Raw genomic sequence first — 18,485 nt, 5'->3', positions numbered from 1 at the left:
CACCCGCCTAGGCTCCCAGGACAGAAAACCTGCAGACTCTGCTGACTCAGTTTCTCCCTTTTCATACTCCAGACTCCAAGTCTTGCAGTCTCTCCCTTCCCTAGATCTCAGAAGCTCTCTCCTCTTTTCCTTCCCCACTGTCTCCATCCCATCACAAACCATCATGGTTTTGGGGCATGGTCTGAAGGTTTGTTTCTTACTGGAATATACGTGGATACTTTTTCAAACCAGTAACTTTTTATTACAAAAGCAATAGACATTTCTTTTTTTTTTTTTTTTAAAGATTTTATTTATTTAACAGACAGAGATCACAGGTAGGCAGAGAGGCAGGCAGAGAGAGAGGAGGAAGCAGGCTCCCTGTGGAGCAGAGAGCCCGATGCGGGGCTCGATCCCAGGACCCTGGGATCAGGACCTGAGCCAAAGGAAGAGGCTTTAACCCACTGAGCCACCCAGGCGCCCCAGCAATAGACATTTCTTATAGAAAATGTAGAAAATGCAGGCTGACCAAAGGGAAACAAAAAACACCTGTAATTTTATCAATGAGAGGGAACATTTGGTTAAATACCCTTTTTTAGTTTTGTTCTAAACATATAGCACCCCTTTTTAAACTCTGCCACAAGGAGCCTCTTGATTTCTTTCTTGCTTTATTTTCTTGGTCATCTTGGTTCCGGGATCCACTGATGGAACCCCCAGATGACCCTGTAGTTGGGGGTTAGAAAAGGCAGATGTTCTGGGGGACCCTGTGGGAGACTCTGGACCCTACCGGCCTCCCCTTCTTCCCCCCCGCCTGGACTTCTGGGGTTGGGACTATCAGATAGGGCTACTGACAGCACCCGCTCCAAGGGGAACTGGAAAGTGCCTTCCCAGGCTGTAGTATAGCAGATGGGTGGGGAAAGGAGGGGTCTTGTACAATAGGGCAAACCACTCCTGATTCAGGGTTGTTTTTTTTAAGTGGGCAGGGATGATTTCAGGAGAAACAATTCAGTTTTGTCAGTGTTTATTGGAACTGTTGGGATCAATAAATTTTAGAGAAAACTCCCCAATATTGGAACATATGTTGGGTTAGAGGGGATAAGATGATGTGGGCCCCAAAGTTGAATGAATGCCAGGAGTGGTGGGCTGGGTAGAGGCTATGGATGGCTCAGTGTCTGCCCAGCTCAGGAGAACCCAAACTCAGTGCCTGGTTTGCTGTAGGAATGTGAGCCCCAGATTGCCAATCTCCAAAGTTTTCACAAAAAGCTAGAAAAGCAGATTAAAAAAAAAAGAATTTTCCTGAATCTTTAAATGTTAGTAACTAATCAAAGAAGCTAAACTGCTGTTTGCATCTAAGCATGATTTGCTGCCAGCATGGAACTTTTCTTTCTTTCTTTTTTTTTTTTTAAGATTTTATTTATTTATTTATTTGACAGAGAGAGATCACAGGTAGGTAGAGAGACTGGCAGAGAGAGAGAGAGAGAGAGAGGGAAGCAGGCTCCCCACTGAGCAGAGAGCCCGATGTGGGACTTGATCCCAGGACCCTGAGATCATGACCTGAGCCAAAGGCAGCGTCTTAACCCACTGAGCCACCCAGGCGCCCCATAGCATGGAACTTTTCGATTAGCTTTCCTTCACATCTAATGTACTTTACACAGGTTACCCTCATTTACTTGGTGTGGCTTTTCTCCCTCTTTTCCTCTCCCATCGTGTGACCTCTAGTGATATGATCAGCTTACCTAACCACTCCTTAAAGCTGAGTTTGAATCGTTCCTTCCCCGGCTCAAATCTGTCTTCACCAACATATTCACCAATATTGCCTCTCTCCACCAGGCTCCTGGCTTTCCCTCTCAGGGTTTGAGTCAAATTGAGCAGCTCATTGGTCAAAATGAGACCCATGGTCTTCACTGTCTGGCTTTTGCTCACTATGCTTTGTTGTGCCTGAAACACCCACACCCGCCTGCTCATCTCTTTTTATAACTCCCCCATGAAGCCATTTCTCAACATCCCTCTTAATTTCCAGGGCTCGACCAGCCTCCATTGTATTCAACAGCCTTTTGTTAGACACTTTGTATTGCCAAGCATGGCCTGGCATGGGGGACACTGAAGTAAATAAGACTCCATCCCTGTGGCACTTGACTGGCTCAGAGGAGCATGTGACCCTTGATCTTATGGTCGTGAGCTCAAGCCCCGTATTGCGTATAGAGATCACGTAAATAAATGAACTTACTATAAAAAAGAAGAAGAAGAAGCCCATCCCCAGGCCTGCCAGAGGAGCCTCCTCCAGATGAGGGCAGACCTACACTACCACGGGCCACGCATGCCCCAGAGCTGTACAATAGCTGTACAATGCAGGAGAGTGGAGAGGGCAGCAATGGGCTTTGGCTAGAGAAACAGCAAACACTTTTTGAGGAGTAGAGGCTTTCTGGGAGAAAGGCATTTGAAGTAGGGGCAACAGCCTGTGCAAAGGAATGGAGATGTGCAAGTTCTGAGAAAGGGTGGTCATGGAAAAGAGGATGGCTGGGAAAGTCACCGAAACAAGCGATTTGGGAACCGATCTGTTTCTAACAGTATTTGCATTCCTTTTGCTTGCGCTCTAGTGTAAGTTCTAGAAGAGTGGAGGCTGTGTCTCAGCTTTTGTGGTTCCACACCTGCTGCCTGCCTGGGACTGTGTACCCTTGCTCAAACGCTTTCTGCGAAAACACAGCGCCTGATAGTGGTCAGAGTGCCCCCTAGCGGCCCCTGTGCGCTCCTTCTTCCCGTTGTCGGAGCTGACCGGGCAGAATCCTCCCTGCACCCCCGGAGATGGCACTTTGTCTGGCATCGTCTCACCTCATCTCCACCCCTCCCTAAGAGGGGGATGTTCCTTTCTGTCCAACAAACAAGCATTTATTTTTCGTTGATCACTGTTGGAGGCATTGGGCTACAGAATTTCATGAGTCATTCATCACCTCAGCCTTGGAGGTTCTGCAGAGATCCAAGGGATAATGGGGGTTATCCCCAGGGCTAGGGGCACTAGAGAAACCGAAACCATTTGGAGTCTTGAAGGATAGATGAATGGCTGGCAGAATTGGAAGCCAAAATTCAATATCCTCTGAAATGGGGGGGCACCAGAGTAATGAGACTTGCTCCTGCCGTCTATCTACTACCATTTACTAAGGTCATGGAGGGGATGTGGGGTGATGGAGACCCGAGACTACAAAGATACCATCTGTTGTCTCCAGGAGTTCACAACCTAGAGGGAAGACAGATAAGGAGACAGAGAGAAGGGAGCACTCTCTGCTCAGGGGGTGTCTCCCACCTGAGCGAGCGTGGGAGCCTTTGGGGAAGAACAATTCGGCCAAAAGTTGAGAAGTAGGATGTGGTCCAGGTTGAGTGCGTGACAGTTACAAGAACATAGTAGTGTGTTAACAGTCAAAAGGAGGCTCATCCTGGGGTGCTAGAAAAGTTCTGCTTTTTAAAAAGATTTTATTTGAGAGAGCGAGCAGGCAAGCATGAGGGGGAGGTCAAAGGGAGAAGCCGACTCCCGGCTGAGCAGGAAGCTCGATGCAGGACTCCATCCTGGGACTCCAGGATCATGACCTGAGCTGAAGGCAGTCACTTAACCAACCGAGCCCGCCAGGCGCCCAAGGTTCTGCTTCCTGATCCGGGTGCTTGCCTCCTGGATGCATGTGGTTATGGAAATTCATGGAGCTGTACACTTCCAGGAGTCAGATATGTACCCTTACCTGCAATCATTTGTACCCCCAACCTTTCGCATCTTCATGTTTTGTTTTAAGATTTAGAGAGAGCATGGGCAGGAGGGGCAGAGGGAGAGTAAGAGAGAAACCCAAGTAGACTCCATTCCAAGCTTGGAGCCTGAAGCTGAGCTCAATCCCATGACCCTGAGGTCATGACCTGAGCTGAAACCAAGAGCTGGATGCCCAACTGACTGTGCCCCCCAGGTGCTCCTCCATGTTATTTTTCTGTACAGCAATTATTATAGTCCAAAAGTATCTCTTAGGTAAGACTAGGAGCCATGTTAGGATTTGAACCCGGTCCTCAGTACCTATAAGACCCTGGGAACTCTGCTGAGTCAGCGTCCTGGAAAATGGGGGATAATAATAGTACCTTCCCTCATCACAGGGCTGGGTGCCAGGAAAGAACTTAAGATACATAAAGCACTTACGCAATGCTTCCTGCATGCTTGACAATATCCGATTGGAGGTGTAGGGCACATAGAAGCTCAATATATTATTTGTTTAAGAAATTAATGAAAGGATGGGTTTTTTTTGTTTTTGTTTTTGAAACCAAACAAAAACTGGCTGAAACACAGCGGGGTATGGGGTGGAGTACCTCAGTTAAAGGCCCTTGGGCAGGAGCTCAAAGCCTGGGGAGCAAGCAGTAACACTCCTGTAAAGAGGCCAAAACTTCTTTGGTGGGGGGGGGGGGTACAGGGGAGACAGTGGTGACCTAGGCCCCCACACCAATAGGAGTGAAGACCCAGAGCTCAAGGCCATGCTCCCTCCCTGCCCCTGAGTTCCCCACTACACACAGCACTCAGGATCTGCCCCGGCAACCAAGCAGGCTTGACATGGCTCAAACCAGGAAGACATAATGCTACCAGGCAGTACAGCAGCCTCCCTGGGCCCCCTTCTTCCATGGCCCTCAACCCTCCCCTCTGGTGGTCAAACTCGGCAATTCTTTCCACCCTCAGGGGCTGAGGGCAGTTTCGGGAAGGGTGGGAAAACCTGCTAAGCAAGGTGACCAAAGCGGGAACCACCAAACCGGTTGTACAGGGCGGTCCCACTCCACCGCCTCCCCCCTTCCCCAGCAGCCCTGTCCCTCTCCTGCCCCACAGAGCAGAGGCAGCAACCTCACAGAACCAACCATTTTATTACCCTGTGGGTGGACTGGGGCCTGTGGAAGGCAGGGGAGCCGGTGGGGGTGTGATGCCTGAGAGCCCTGGGGCATGTGGGGAGGACACAGCAGCTGCTGGCTGGTGGGGCCAGGCCTCATTCTTAGAGGAAGGGAAGAGGCAGCCTCTTTCCACTCCTCTTACCCATCCCCATGACATTAAATAAACAAAAAAGCAACTTTACAGCACAAAATATACAGGGACGTCCTTGACCCTAGCCCTGGTCTGTGCAGAGTGGGAAGAGGAGGGCTTGGGGGGTCTCCAGTTTCTGACATTACCACAGGCCCCTTCCCAATGCCACAGGGTGGGGACAGGCCACTGTGACCAAGAAACAAAACTCCAACTTCTTCTGAAATCCTAGGCAAACAGGTCCATCTGTGTGTGGGACTTGGCTCAAAGGTTTTCGGCTCCTCCTAGACCCTGGAGCTTTGTCAGGAATGGGAGGCCTAAGCTTCGTTGAGATGTCTCCCAGAGGGGCTAGAGCCCTGCCTCAGAAGCAGAGTGGGCCTGGGAACCAGGCTGTAGGAGTCTGGTCCCGCAGTTTTCCCCGGCCCAGGCTTCCATCTTGGTGAGGAGGAAGCAGGGACAGGCAAGAGCTGGAAAGAGACTGCGAGAGCCCCAGGCTCAGAGGGGCCGGGTGGTATGGTTATAGACCAGGTGCTCCGTGTCCTCTGTGGTGGAGACGGTAGAGTTGGCAGGGGTAGGGGGCTGAGGGTGGTGGTGTTGGCGGCGGTGGCGGTATCTGTGGAGGCCCTTCCTCTGGTCCTTGAAGAAGCAGTAACCCAACAGGGCTGTCACCACCACGATGCAGGTGACCAGGAGGACCGCAATGGCCACCTCCACGGAGCCTGGGGGAAGAAGGGGCATAATGGAGGCAAGCTCCCAAGGCCTGCTCAGCTCTGATGCCCACCCCCACTCTGTGCAGATGGACTGAGTCAGATGGATGCCAGGTGTGGAATGGCCTCCAGCGAATGAGCAGCTGGGTTCCATCAGGAGCTCAAGGAAAGGCCTGGAACTCTGATGGCAAACATATGACATGCACTTTCCCATGCTTCTTTCCTCTGCTTGTGGCTATGGGCACTCTGTCCCTTTAGCCAACCTCAGGATCCTTCTCGACACAGGTTTCAGCAGTCAGCACTGATCACACGGAGCTAATCCTGGGGAGGACACCCACCCGTCCGTGAGAGGGCAGACCAGGGCTCACCTATGTTAGGAATGGGGGTTTCCCGCCGGAGCCCAAAAACATCCTTCTCTACAAAAGGATGAGGAGAGAAACAAATCAATACTCAAGGCTCTGAGACTCAGCTGCTCCTCAGCATCCCAGACCACCCACTGCCACCCTCCGCCACCCCCGTTCCGGGTACTCTGATGATGAGCCAGGACTGGCCCAGGCCTGGAGACAGAGCACAGTGTTCTAGCTGAGCCCTTTCCCGCCCCGCCTCCTGAGCCCCACTGCCCAGCTCACTGGAGACACCACGACAGGACGCAAGACACTGCTGCTCCTCCTCAAAGTTGTTCTTGTTGCCGTAGCAGCCACCATAGGTAAAGCGGGCACAGCGTTCACTGAAGGGGTTGTAGTACCAGCGTGGAATGTTCTCCTGGCAAAGGCCAGTGTCTGGCAGGTCCACACAGTGCCCTGGGGGGTACAGAGCAGGCCAAGGGGTGAGCGGGTCCATGGGGGGCCTCCCTGCTGCCATTCACCAGGCTCCACAGGGTCACTGCTTCCTGCCTCATGCTGAGACACAGGGAGGGCTTCAGGGGGCCCCAGAAACAGCTGGCCCTTCTGGCAGTTTTGCCAGAAGCAAGGAAGACAGATCCGGGACAATTTTAGGTCTAGAAATACCCTCCACTGACTTGTGTAACTGTTTTTTTATTGTTATTTAATTATTTATTTATTTTCATTTTCTTTAACACTGGATGGTCTATCTTATTATTATTATTTTTTTTTTTGGATGGTCTATCTTTTAACAAAGAAGGCTCAGGATCTGAGCCCTATCGGGGCTAAGGGCTAAAATTTATTAACATTTTTTTTTAAGATTTTATTTATTTGAAAGACAGAGATCACAAGTAGGCAGAGAGGCAGGCAGAGAGAGAGGATTGGAAGCAGGCTCCCTGCCAAGCAGAGAGCCGAATTCGGGGCTCGATCCCAGGACCCTGGGATCATGACCTGAGCTGAAGGCAAAGGCTTTAACTCATTGAGCGACCTAGCACCCCTATTAACATTGTTTTATTATGGCTATTTTATTTTATTTTTTATTTATTTTAAAGATTTTATTTATTCATTTGAGAGAGACAGTGAGAGAGAGCATGAGCGAGGAGAAGGTCAAAGAGAGAAGCAGACTCCTCACGGAACTGGGAGCCCCATGTGGGACTCGTCTCGGGATCATGACCTGAGCCGAAGGCAGTTGTCCAACCAACTGACCCACCCAGGTGTCCCTATTATGGCTATTTTAATAGTTCATCTCGATTTGCAGCATGTAATAGTGGCTTTCCATATATGCTAGTGAGATGATATTTCCTTTAATACATTGTTTGTTTATTTATAATACATTAAGTTTAAAAAGTACTTGACTTTGGGCACCTGGTGGCTCAGTTGGTTAAGCGTCTGCCTTCGGCTGAGGTCATGATCTCGGGGTCCTGGGATTGAGCCCAGGATACTAGGATTCCTGCTTGCTCGGTAGGAAATCTGCTTTTCTCTCTCTCGCTGTCTCTGCCCCTCCTTCCTGCTCATTCTCTCTCTCTTTCTCTCAAGTAAATTAACTCTTTTTTTTTTTTTAAGATTTTATTTATTTATTTGACAGAGAGATCACAAGTAGGCAGAGAGGCAGGCAGAGAGAGAGGGAAGCAGGCTCCCCACTGAGCAGAGAGCCCGATGCGGGGCTCGATCCAGGGACGCTGAGATCATGACCTGAGCCGAAGGCAGAGGCCCAACCCACTGAGCCACCCAGGTGCCCCTCAAGTAAATTAACTCTTAAAAAAACAAAGTACTTGATTTATAGGAAAAATGCTAAGTAAATCACGTCTCGGTTATATGCAGGCATGGTTCAATCTCTGAAGGTGTTACGAGGAGGACCCATGCTTGGGAAACATGGAAATGAAGAGAGCTTAGTTGCCCACCAGCTTTCTACCTGCAGGGGACACACCCAGCAGGCCCCTCAAGCACCCTGGAGCAGTGAGAGAAGACAGCAGTGCGGGCCTCTGTCCCGACCCTGGGCACAGGGGAGAATCTCACCTTTGTCACTGCGGAAGTGGATGTTCTGGAGCTCCTCGAAGCCATTGGTGTCTGCAAAGATGAAAGTTCAGAGGCCCAGGCCCCACAGGGGTCTCTCCCGGGGTGCAGGGTGCACCGTGCAGGCCTCCCCCACCCTGGCCCACCACCCCTCCCTCTCCTAGGCCTCACATTTCTCACAGGTGGCCTCGTCGGAGGCGTCGGGGCAGTCGGGAGTGTCGTCACACTCCAGGAAGCTGTCAATGCAACAGCCGTTGCGGCAGCGGAACTCGGCGGGGTGACAGGTGCCAGAGCACACTGGGTGGGGCAGGACGGCAGTAAGGGTGAGGTCAGGCTCAAGCACAGGTCACCAGGTACCAAGAGTCCATCATCGACCTGGCCTCCTCTACCCCAACATGGCATTATGACATGTCCCCTGCTCCACGACTGGCACCCCCGCCCCCACAAGCCCTCCCGCACACACTGGGCAGATCTTGACAGGGTGCTGGGCAGCAAGAGGTGGGACACTTGTGGTCCTTCCACATCTTATGAGGGCAGGAATGGACTGGGCAAAGGGAGCTGGGGTGGCGACAAAGCCAAGGTGAGGTGAGGTGAAAGCCGAGGTGAGGGGAATGGGGAAAGGAGCAAAGCTCACCCGGACCGTGCCTTTCCAGTGAGGGGCCTAGAAGAAAGAAAACAGATGAGTGAGGAGTCAGTGCCAGGTCCCGGCAGGAATGAGCTGACAGGGGCGCCTGGAAATGGAGGACTCCCCCACCCACTGCCCTGACCTTCGGAGAGACCACCCACGGGGAAAGTCACCTGAGCCCCAAAGCTACCCCCTAAAGGCCCACCTTGCACATCCCTGCAGGCTAGCTTGCACTCCTCTTCCCGAAGATAGTTGTTCTTATTGCCCAAGCAACCTCCGTAAACGAAACTCTTGCAAATCTGTTCTTTGGGGTCGTAGTACCAGCGGGGGAAGGAACCGCGGCAGCGGCCCACCTTGCTGGACGCGAGGCAATATTCTGGGGGGAAGGGAAAGCTTGTGAGGGGCCCCATCAACAGAGAGGGCTGGCTCCACGAACGGCCTCCCTACCCCCTCCCTCACCTTCTGTCTGCTTGGGGGATAGCACAGTAACTGTGACATTGGTCATGCTCTCTGGCTGGTTGGAATGGGTCGCTGTCAGCTGGAACACGTAGGTGCCTTCCTTGAGTCCCCACAGCTTCACCTGGTCCGGCTCATTCTTCTACACACAGGAAGAGCCGTGAGGCTGGGACCCCGGATGCCGTTGGGCTGCCCCAGGTCCTCCCTGCCACACAGCCACCCCCAAAGGGAGGGCACAGGGGCTTGGTATTAAGGGGATCCTTGGTTTCTATCCACCCCACCCATCTGGAAGCTCAGACTGGCCTGTGGCCCTGGAAAGGGGGCCCTGGAGAGCTGAAGTGGGAGTCAGGGAGCCAGTCCAGTGTCTCACCTCTATTCTGACATCTGTGTCACCCTGTAGTAGATACCAATCTGTGTTCTCCATGTCCTTCAGCACCAAGGGTTCCTGGGGCTGCACCTTCAAGTCTATGCCTGCCCGGACCTTGGGGATCCGGGACGCTGAAGAGGAAGGTAAGGTCAGGTCAACTCTCACAGGATGGACCAGAGCTCTCCTGAAGTGGGGAACAATACGGAGCCACACAGGGGCTCAGCAGCATGCGCATGGCCCAGGCAGGGGCTCACAACTAAATCAGCATCCTGACCTCTTTTTAGATGTGTCTTTGATATACTAAAGGCATCTTTTTTTTTTTAAGGATTTTATTTATTTATTTGAGAGAGTGAGAGAGAGAGCATGAGCAGGGGAGAAGGGGCAGAGGGAGAGGAGAAGCAGGCTCCCTGCTGAGCAAAGAACCCAACACGGGGCTCAATCCCGACCCCGGGATCATGACCTGAGCTCAAGGCAGATGCTTAAGCGACTGAGCCACCCAGGCACCCCCTGAAGGCATTTTTAGTGTAAAACCGCTTCTGGAAGCAAAATACGGAACAGCATGTGCCATTTGATCACAAATAAGGAAAAAATATACACGACAGAGGAGCTTATTCCCATTTTCTGTAACAACCAGGTACTTGTGCTAACTGCTTTAAAAAGTTAAAGTAAGGGGCGCCTGGGTGGCTCAGTGGGTTAAAGCCTCTGCCTTCTGCTCGGGTCATGATCCCAGGACCCTGGGATGGATTCTGGGCTCCAACCCTGCATCCAGCTCTCTGCTCAGCAGGGTGCCTGCTTCCTCCTCTCTCTCTGCCTGCCTTTCTGCCTGCTTGTGATCTCTGTCTGTCAAATAAATAAATAAAAATCTTAAAAAAAAAAAAAAGTTCAAGTAACAATATTTTTTGAAAAGCCAAGTAACAGTATTACCCCTCATTCTGCTGGTCTGGATTGCTGGCTGGGAAGGCCAGCCTGGTAGAGGTCTGAAGCACAGAGTCCTTGGGCAGCAACATGGCAAGCCTTGGTGTCCCAGAGCTCGCAGTCATGGGAGGAGAGTGCCTGCCTCTGGCACCGCAGACGGACTCTGCCTCCCCCTTACGAGGGTTCTTCAGGGAGTCACACCCTCCCTCAGTCTGACAATGCCTGTTCCTGCGGCTTCCCCCAGTCTGAAGTTAGGGGCTTGGGAGAAACAAGATCAAAGCAGGATTCCTGCCTGTACTAGGATGAATGCTGGGACCCAGACTACATACCTATGTCTAACTCCAGAACTTGTCAATGTGACCTTCTCTGGAAAAAGGGTCTTGGCAGAAGCAACAAAGTTAAGCATCTCCATATGAGATCATTCGCGGTTAGGCCGTGAAGCTGGCTAGGCCAATCCAATGACACGTGTCTTTACAGAAGACAGAAGAGGAGAAAACAGAGTGAAGGGAAGCCGTGTGAAGACGGAGTTAGAGATGAGAGTGATGCAGCCACAGCCAAGGTACATCTGGAGCCGCTGGGAGCTGGAAGAGGCCAGGAAGCCTCCTCCCCAACTCTTCAGGGAGACGTGGGCCCTGCCAACACCTGGATTCTGGACTGCTGGCCTCTCAAACTGTGCGACAATAAAATTCTGTGGTTTGGGGACACCTGAGTGGCTCAGTTGGTTGGAGGACTGCCTTTGGCTCAGGTCATGATCCCGGAGTACTGGGATTGAGTCCCGCATCGGGCTTCCAGCTCCACGGGGAGTCTGCTTCTCTCTCTGACCTTCTCCTCGCTCATGCTCTCTCTCACTATCTCTCTCTCTCTCTCAAATAAATAAATAAAATCTTAAAAAAATTCTGTGATTTGAATTCACCCAGTTTGTAGTACTTTGTTTCAGCAGCTACAGGAAGGGAGACACTGCCTTTGAGGGACTCCAGTCCTGCTGGGCAGAGGACACTGAGCACCAGGAAGCAACATGGGAGAAAAGACCAGTCAAGATGCAGCAATGCGTGGTGTGTGTCCCAGACAAGGAAGCGGACACGCCAAGTGGGGAGAGGCCACAGGAAGTCAGAGCCCCAGTGGACAGCGGAGTAATGAGTTTCTAATTCTTTAATTTTTGTCTTTTTTTTTTTTTTTGGTTTGGTTGTGGGGAAGAATGTGCTGTGCTACTGATAACAGCAGAAAATGTGAGCCAAAAAAGGAGCTGGGGTTTCGCAAGGTAGGTCTGGAGGTCAAGAAAGAGCCCAGCGTGGTGAGACATACCTCAAAGCACTCTCAATGCGGAGCCAGAGCACGGGGACACAGCAGAAATGACATTCAAACATTTAAGAACTGGCGCTACAGGAAGGGAACAGCCATGGCCATGAGCAGGGGCAGAGTCCTGGAGGCCAGGGCTGCACTAGACATGGACTTCCTAGATGCATGATCGAGGTCCAGGAGTCTGGAGGAAGGGGCCCTCCTGAGCTCCAGGATATAGCAAGTGATCCCGCTGTCCTGAATTACTTCCCCCCCTTTTAAAAGAAAAAATTTATTCATTATTTGACTGAGAGTGAGAATACAAGCAGGGAGATAGAGGGAGAGGGAGAAGCAGGATCCCCACTAAGCTGGGAGCCCGATATGGGGTTCGATCCCAGGACCCTGGGATCATGACCTGAGCCGAAGGCAGCAGACACTTAAACAACTTAAACGACTGAGCCATGCAGGTGCTTCCCCCCTCCTTTAAGATTTTATTTATTTGTCAGAGAGAAGGAGCACACCCAGGGGGAGCGGCAGAGGGAGAAGCAGGCCCCCCACTGAGCAGGGAGCCCAATGCGGGAATTAATCCTAGGACCCTGGGATTGTGACCTGGGCTGAAGGCAGATGCCCAGCTGACTGAGTCACCCAGGCTCCCCACCTTGAATTACTTCTCTGAAGCGAGGAGGCCAGTGAGGGGACCAGCACAGCAGTTCAGGGCATGTGCGAAGGGAATACTTGGAATTAGAGGGAATGGAAAGGAGGATGTGGTAAGAATGTCGGACAGACGCTTCCACTATCTGACAGGCACTGGCAGGTGGAAAAGAAGCCAGGACGCAGATAGAAAGGAAACCCAATCGAGAGGGAACCTGTGGGGTTCAATCAGAGAAGCTGAACTTGAGGAGTAACCAGCGGACAGCAGAAGTGTGCATGCGAGCTCCGGAGAGGCCAGAGATAGAGAGAGATATGGAGCTGGGTTTACTGACAAAGCTTCCAAGAGTTTAACGTCTCCTGGTGACCGTATCATCATCTACAGTAGGAACTGACAAACTTTGGCCTGCAGGCCAAATCTGGCCCACTACCCGTTATACTTTTAGATGGTTGAAAAAAAAATCAGAAGATTAGTATTTTTTTTTTAAGAATTTATTTATTTATTTGACATAGAGAGAGAAAGAGAGAGATCACAAGTAGGCAGGGAGGCAGGCAGAGAGAGAGGGGGAAGCAGGCTCCCCACGGAGCAGGAAGCCTGATGCGGGACTCGATCCCAGGACCCGGAGACCATGACCTGAGCCGAAGGCAGAGGCTTTAACCCACTAAGCCACCCAGGCGCCTCAGAAGATTAGTATTTTGTGACTCGGGAAAGCACCTAAATTTCAAATGTGCACCCATGAATTGGAATACAGCTTCATCTGTTCGGTTATATATTGTCAACGGCTGCTTTCGTGTTACAAGAGACTGAAGTGGCTGGAACAAAGATTATATGGGCCACAAAGCGTAACATAATTCCTATTTGAACCTTAACAGGAAGTTTGCTGACCCTTGATCTAAGTCACCTGCGTTCCTAACCATCATCCACAACTGCATTCTTGCCCCTTTCCAGATCAGAAAACTGACACCAGAGAGGTTCAATGAATTGCCTGGGGCCACTCAGTTTTTGAACAGAAGAGCTGGGATCTGGACCCTGGTCTATCTGACTCCATAGCTCTTTCTAAGACACCATGCTGTAAGTCACCCATCTACTTATAAGTGTGATTGTGACTACTTTTTATAATCTCAGGGTTGTTTTAACTTAGGCAGTACATATGTAGGATAAAAAATTCAAAAAGTACAAAAGACGGGCACCTGGGTGGCTCAGTGGGTTAAGCATCTGCCTTTGGCTCAGGTCATGATCTCAGGGTCCTGGGATGGAGCCCTGCACCCAGCTCCCTGCTCAAAGCAGAGTCGGCTTATCACTCTGCCCCTCCCGTCCTGCTCCTACTCTCTGAGATAAATAAAATCTTATTTTTTTTTAAAGATTTTATTTATTTGACAGAGAGAGACAGCCCAAGAGGGAACACAAGCAGGGGGAGTGGGAGACCCATTCATACTATTTTGTGTGTGTTTGTGAGTATCAAGAGAGATAGTACTGAATTCAGAAGCATGCGAGATCTCTTTCATGGTTTTCCCATAGTATGTTTTGGAAATCATTCCATAGCAACATGGAAACAATCTCCTTGTACTGCACAGTACTCAGTATATGAATGCACCATAACTTACAACTTAATTAACAAGTACACCGGTCTCCTCTTGATTTAGATTCTTTTTTTCTTTCCTCTCCTTTCCCTACTAAGAACTAAACCATACTGCCTCAGGTTTATTATTAAAACAGCATTACCATATGCAATTATAGGCTGTGTTGATGGACATTTAGATGGCTTCCAATTCTTCACTGTTACAAACAGTGAGTAACTGGCTGGTAAGTTGGTTTACACACATGTAAGTATGGCCACAAGATGAATTCCTGCAAGTGGAACTGTGTTGGGGGCTATGTGCATTTACTGGGGTTGATTTTTTTTTTTTTTTTAGTATTTTATTTTTTGACAGATCACAAGGAGGCAGAGAGGCAGGCAGAGAGAGTGGGGGTGGAGGGGGCAGGCTCCCTGCTAAGCAGAGAGCCGGATGTGGGGCTCTATTCCAGGACCCTGAGATCATGACCTGACTAAAAGCAGAGGCTTAACCCACTGAGCAACCCAGGTGCCCCCATTTACCGGGTTTTTTAAAAGTTTTTATTTATTTATTCATTTAAGTAATCTTTATACCCAGTGTGGGGCCTGAACTCACCATCCTGAGATCAAGAGTTGCACGCTGTTCCGACGGAGATAGCCAGGCACCCCCTTTTACAGTTTGGATGGATATTGTTGAACTGCCCTCTAGTAAGGCTCTACAGAGAGTTATGTCAAGCGTTGAGAGTGAATTGAAAGGAGAAGAGAAGGTAAGAGATAAGAACGCTAGTGGGAGGCTGAGTCACAGAGATTCCTCTTTGATGAGGCAGACTCACACAGGGTGGACCCAAGGGGGAAGACCAGGACACACAGGGCCAGTGAAGGGATGGGAGGAGAGAGTTTCCACAGAAAAGCATATCACACACAGGTGTGGAGGCCTAGAAGAATGAGAAAAGGAGGCCCTGGCTTCCCGGGAATGTGGGGAAACGGAACCAGAAGAGTAGGAAAGAAAAGCCCCTGTCTGGACGGAACCCACACTCTGGGGGCCTGGCTGGCAATCAGTAAAGGGTCCAAGAGGGACAGGTTCTGGGGTGACCTCTGAGACAAAGCCACGGGGGTGCCTCCCTCGTTACATTTTTCAGAAAGCTGAAGCCAAGACACCCGCCAGTCTCCCTAGCAGACAAACAGGCTAGCCCCAGTGGACAGTGGAGTGATGCTCCAGGCCTTGGGCCAAACCAGCCACATCCACCCAGCCCCAGGCCCTGGGAGCAAGGGGCAGATGCTCCACCCTTCCACTCCCTACTTCCTACCCCTTCAAGAGGACAAAGGGCCAGAGTGGCCATAAAGCCAGCCCCTCCCACTGCTGCCAGGCCTCAGGTCTCCAGGAAACAGACTCCTCCTCCTAAGCCACTCCTCCAAAAGAAAGAGGGGGAGGGCAAGTGAGGGGAGTGCAGGAAGGACCAGGGTGCTCAGGAGGCCAAAGGAATCTGGACTGGACTGGCCTGGCCACAGACAGGGAAAGGGAACAAGCTAACCCACTCTGTCGAGGATTTCTCTACCCTGTGCAAGAATCAAAGGTTTAGATGCCCCGAGCCTCTGTCCACCTTGCCTGTCTTAATCCATCTGAGCCTCCAGGATGGCTTTGTCCAGCTTTTTCCCACCTCCAACCTCTAGCGAGGCTCATCTGAGAATGGACTCCTTGATACCAACTAGCTCCCCTCCACCCCCAGAGCACTGCAGCACCCTTAAAAATGGCCTGGAGCTCACACTCCGTTCACACCCTACCCAGCTTCCTCAGTGACCCAGGAAATCCCCACTCCACCCTGTGTTGTGCAAACAGGCCAGTCTGGAAGGGGGCACAGAGATGGGGGTTTCCAAATGAGGAAGGTTGGTCTCAAGACCAGGGAGCCCCAACCAACTCATCTCCCTGACCAGAACCCAGAGTTTTAGATTTGGGTTCTGGAATGGGGCTCCCATGGACCCTCTGTCAGAGCAGGAAGGCACAAGCAGCTCAGGTCAATTAGTGTCATCACCACCTACACTCTGTGCCACTTCCTCGTGGAACAGGCTCAGGCCCTGGGCCAGTGGGATTCAGGTGGCCCAGCCTGGCCCAGAGATGGTACCCACTCTCCACCTCCCCCACCCAGAATTCTCATCCCACCGTTTCTCAGAGAGCCAGGAGAGCTACTGGAAGGACAGGGAGAAGAGCAGGTCCTTAACCTGAGAGAGAGACACTAGCCCAGGAAAAAGCTAGACAGTCTCTTTTCCACTTTCCAGAACTGAGACCACCCCCAGACTGAGCACCAGCCCAGTCCTAGCCCCTAGGACTGTTATCTCCTGAGCTATTTTGGGTCAGAGTGCTGGGTTTCTACCAGAAAAGGTGGTCTTATGCAGGAAAAACAGCACGGGCCTTTTGAAGATCCTGCCTGGGTTGAGTCCCATGTCTCCCATATATAAGCAGTGCTATCCTGGGCTAATTATTTAACACGGGAGTCAGTTTCCTAATCTAAAAAGTGGGCTGAGGACTAATAGCACCCTTTTCAGAAGTGGCTGTCATGAGGCCGAAGTCGGAGGCTGAGTGGTACAGCCATGGGTCAACTATCAAGTGCTAACAGAGGTTATCAGCTGTGACCCATCCCTGCCCTGGAGCCCCACCTGGCCAGAGCAGCGGGAGAAAAAATGGGCAACGAGAGTCTCTGGAGGGGCCCTAATCCCAGTGCACTGCTCAGTCCCAGGAGGAAGGAAGAGCCCCCACCTTGCCCTTATCCCTGGAAGTAAACAAGGCTACCACATCCTCAGCTGGGAGAGCCCCGACTGGCTCACCGCGTCCACACACACCTGCCTGGACAGCTGACATCCCTCCCCTACCAGGTACACATACCAGTGGGCTGACTCACAGGGCAACCCTCTTCATCCCCACCCCAGAGCCTCTGGGTCCTGTGCCCACAACACCATCCCTTCCCCTTCCCCCCCTGACCAGGCTTGTCTTTTAGCATCTGGGGTCTGGCCCTTTCTTCCAGACCACCAAAAGGCCAACAGATGGGGACAGGGGTGCAGACAGAAGCCAACCTGTCCCTGCCTGGCAGCAGAGCCGAAATTCTCCCCCAGGCTCACTCAACAGGGCCTCAAGGTGCCTAGAAGAGTGCTCCGCAGGGGGTGCTTACCTAGTCACCCTGAGGCCTCCAGGCAACTCACTTCCTGACTACGCATATCACGGTCAGGAACCAGGACTGGCAAGGAGCTGCCTCCTCTCTCCCAAACACACATCCAGGAGCACCAGCCCATTCAACATCCTGAATTCCGGACCCAGAGTCTGGGCTCTAGAATGTTTCCCCTCCCCACTCAAAGCCTGCCCTTTGTTTACTGCTTGTACTGCCTACTTCTAAGGAGCAGTCGGGGCAGAAAGAGACCGTCTTCCTTACTGCTTTCTGATGCCTCGCCTTCCCCAGGACTCCGTGACCTACCCCCTTTCTAAATTTCCCCCAAATCCATCCCACCCGTTTCCCTCGTCCTTACCGCCAAAACCCTGGGTCCGCAGCTCGCGGTAGGACTGGTAAACCTCCCGCGTGAGGTAGTTGATGAAGCCCTCCCTGGGAGCGAACTTGCACACGAAGTTCTGCTCGTAGAGGCAGTTCATTAGAAAGCAGGCTGCAATGGCGTCCTCCCCGCCGTCGGGCTGCAGCTCCACCAGCGCCAGGTTGCAGTTCTGGGTGGTGCAGCAGGCGCGCACGCAGTCCCAGCCGCGGCGCACGGTGGGGGAGCCCAGGAAGGTGGCCCCGTTGCTGACCGAGGCCTCGGTATCGAGCACGAAGGCAGGCACCCCGGCGGTAAAGCGCTCTAGGCAGGGGGCTCCCGTGGGCAGCCCGGGGGGCGCGGGCGGCGGCCCAGCCTCGGTGCCCAGGAGATCGAGCGCGCACAGGAGCCACACGGCGAATGCTGGGACGCGGGCCTGGGAGAGGCGGGCGCAGGCCATCATCCTCCCCTGGGCCGTCGCCATCCTCCCCACGGGGGTCACCTTCACTGCGCGGGCTTGTGGGCTCCGAGGGTGCTAGCGATCTGAAAGAGGGTAGGAGACGGGGAAGGAGACACACGGGATCAGCCCGACGCTTCAAGGGAGGCGAGCCGGCCGGGAGTTAAGTCAGGCGGAGGGATGGGGAGCACCCCGCGCCCGGGGAGTGAGGAAGGGGACGCGGGCCACGTCAAGCACACTCCGGGTGAGCCCGCAGCCCGACGGACGGTCAGATGGACGGCTAAGGAGCCCACGTACCCGGACACACGCAGCAGCGCCGAACAAAGGACCGAACATGCTCCGAGCCCGCTCCGTCCCCGCCTCGCGCTCCGGGGCCCGGGTTACCTGCGCAGGTGAGTGGGGTGGGGCCCGGCCTGCAGAGGTTCCGGTCCCGGCTTCCTGCGCGGCTCCGGCCGCCGCTTCCGCCCCGGTGCCGGGTGCGCTGGGGCTCGGCCTCCTCCTCTTCAGGTTTCTGGTGAAACTGAGTCAGTGCGGCCGGGGCGGGGCGGACATTAACCCCGGCTCTGCCGGCCCCGCCCAC

General features: G+C 52.5%; 1 protein-coding gene across 2 annotated transcripts; it reads right to left on the bottom strand.

The window, feature by feature from the left end:
- Positions 1 to 4,829: 4,829 nt before the first annotated feature.
- On the bottom strand, positions 4,830 to 18,420 carry SPINT1 (serine peptidase inhibitor, Kunitz type 1). 2 transcript variants are annotated; one of them, XM_013055425.2, is made up of 11 exons: positions 18,290 to 18,420; positions 17,452 to 17,991; positions 9,551 to 9,678; positions 9,184 to 9,322; positions 8,930 to 9,100; positions 8,734 to 8,760; positions 8,271 to 8,396; positions 8,103 to 8,153; positions 6,336 to 6,506; positions 6,075 to 6,122; positions 4,830 to 5,718 (listed from the first exon to the last, which is right to left on the bottom strand). In XM_013055425.2, exons 2-11 carry the CDS (start codon positions 17,930 to 17,932, stop codon positions 5,495 to 5,497), a joined length of 1,566 nt encoding a protein of 521 aa, XP_012910879.1. In that variant the 5' UTR covers positions 17,933 to 17,991; positions 18,290 to 18,420; the 3' UTR covers positions 4,830 to 5,494. The 2 variants fall into 2 exon arrangements, with proteins under 2 accessions (XP_012910879.1, XP_004751176.1); XM_004751119.3 differs by having other exon boundaries at positions 18,203 to 18,361.
- Positions 18,421 to 18,485: the final 65 nt, after the last annotated feature.

Source organism: Mustela putorius, unplaced genomic scaffold (assembly GCF_011764305.1).
Source record: "Mustela putorius furo isolate JIRA1106 unplaced genomic scaffold, ASM1176430v1.1 tig00003898_pilon_pilon_pilon, whole genome shotgun sequence".
In the NCBI taxonomy this organism is placed as follows: domain Eukaryota; kingdom Metazoa; phylum Chordata; class Mammalia; order Carnivora; family Mustelidae; genus Mustela; species Mustela putorius.
Note: the sequence above shows the minus strand (reverse complement) of the source record. Positions and strands in the feature narration are given on the sequence as shown.

What these genes read in the sequence shown, in the direction of transcription:
- SPINT1 (XM_013055425.2), bottom strand. Translation starts at nt 17,932, where the DNA reads ATGGCGACGGCCCAGGGGAGGATGATGGCCTGCGCCCGCCTCTCCCAG. An exon ending in CCACTTCCGCAGTGACAAAG is followed by an intron (nt 6,507 to 8,102) that starts GTGAGATTCTCC and finishes TGTACCCCCCAG; the next exon opens with GGCACTGTGTGGACCTGCCA. An exon ending in AACCCCCATTCCTAACATAG is followed by an intron (nt 5,719 to 6,074) that starts GTGAGCCCTGGT and finishes TTCTTCCCCCAG; the next exon opens with GCTCCGTGGAGGTGGCCATT.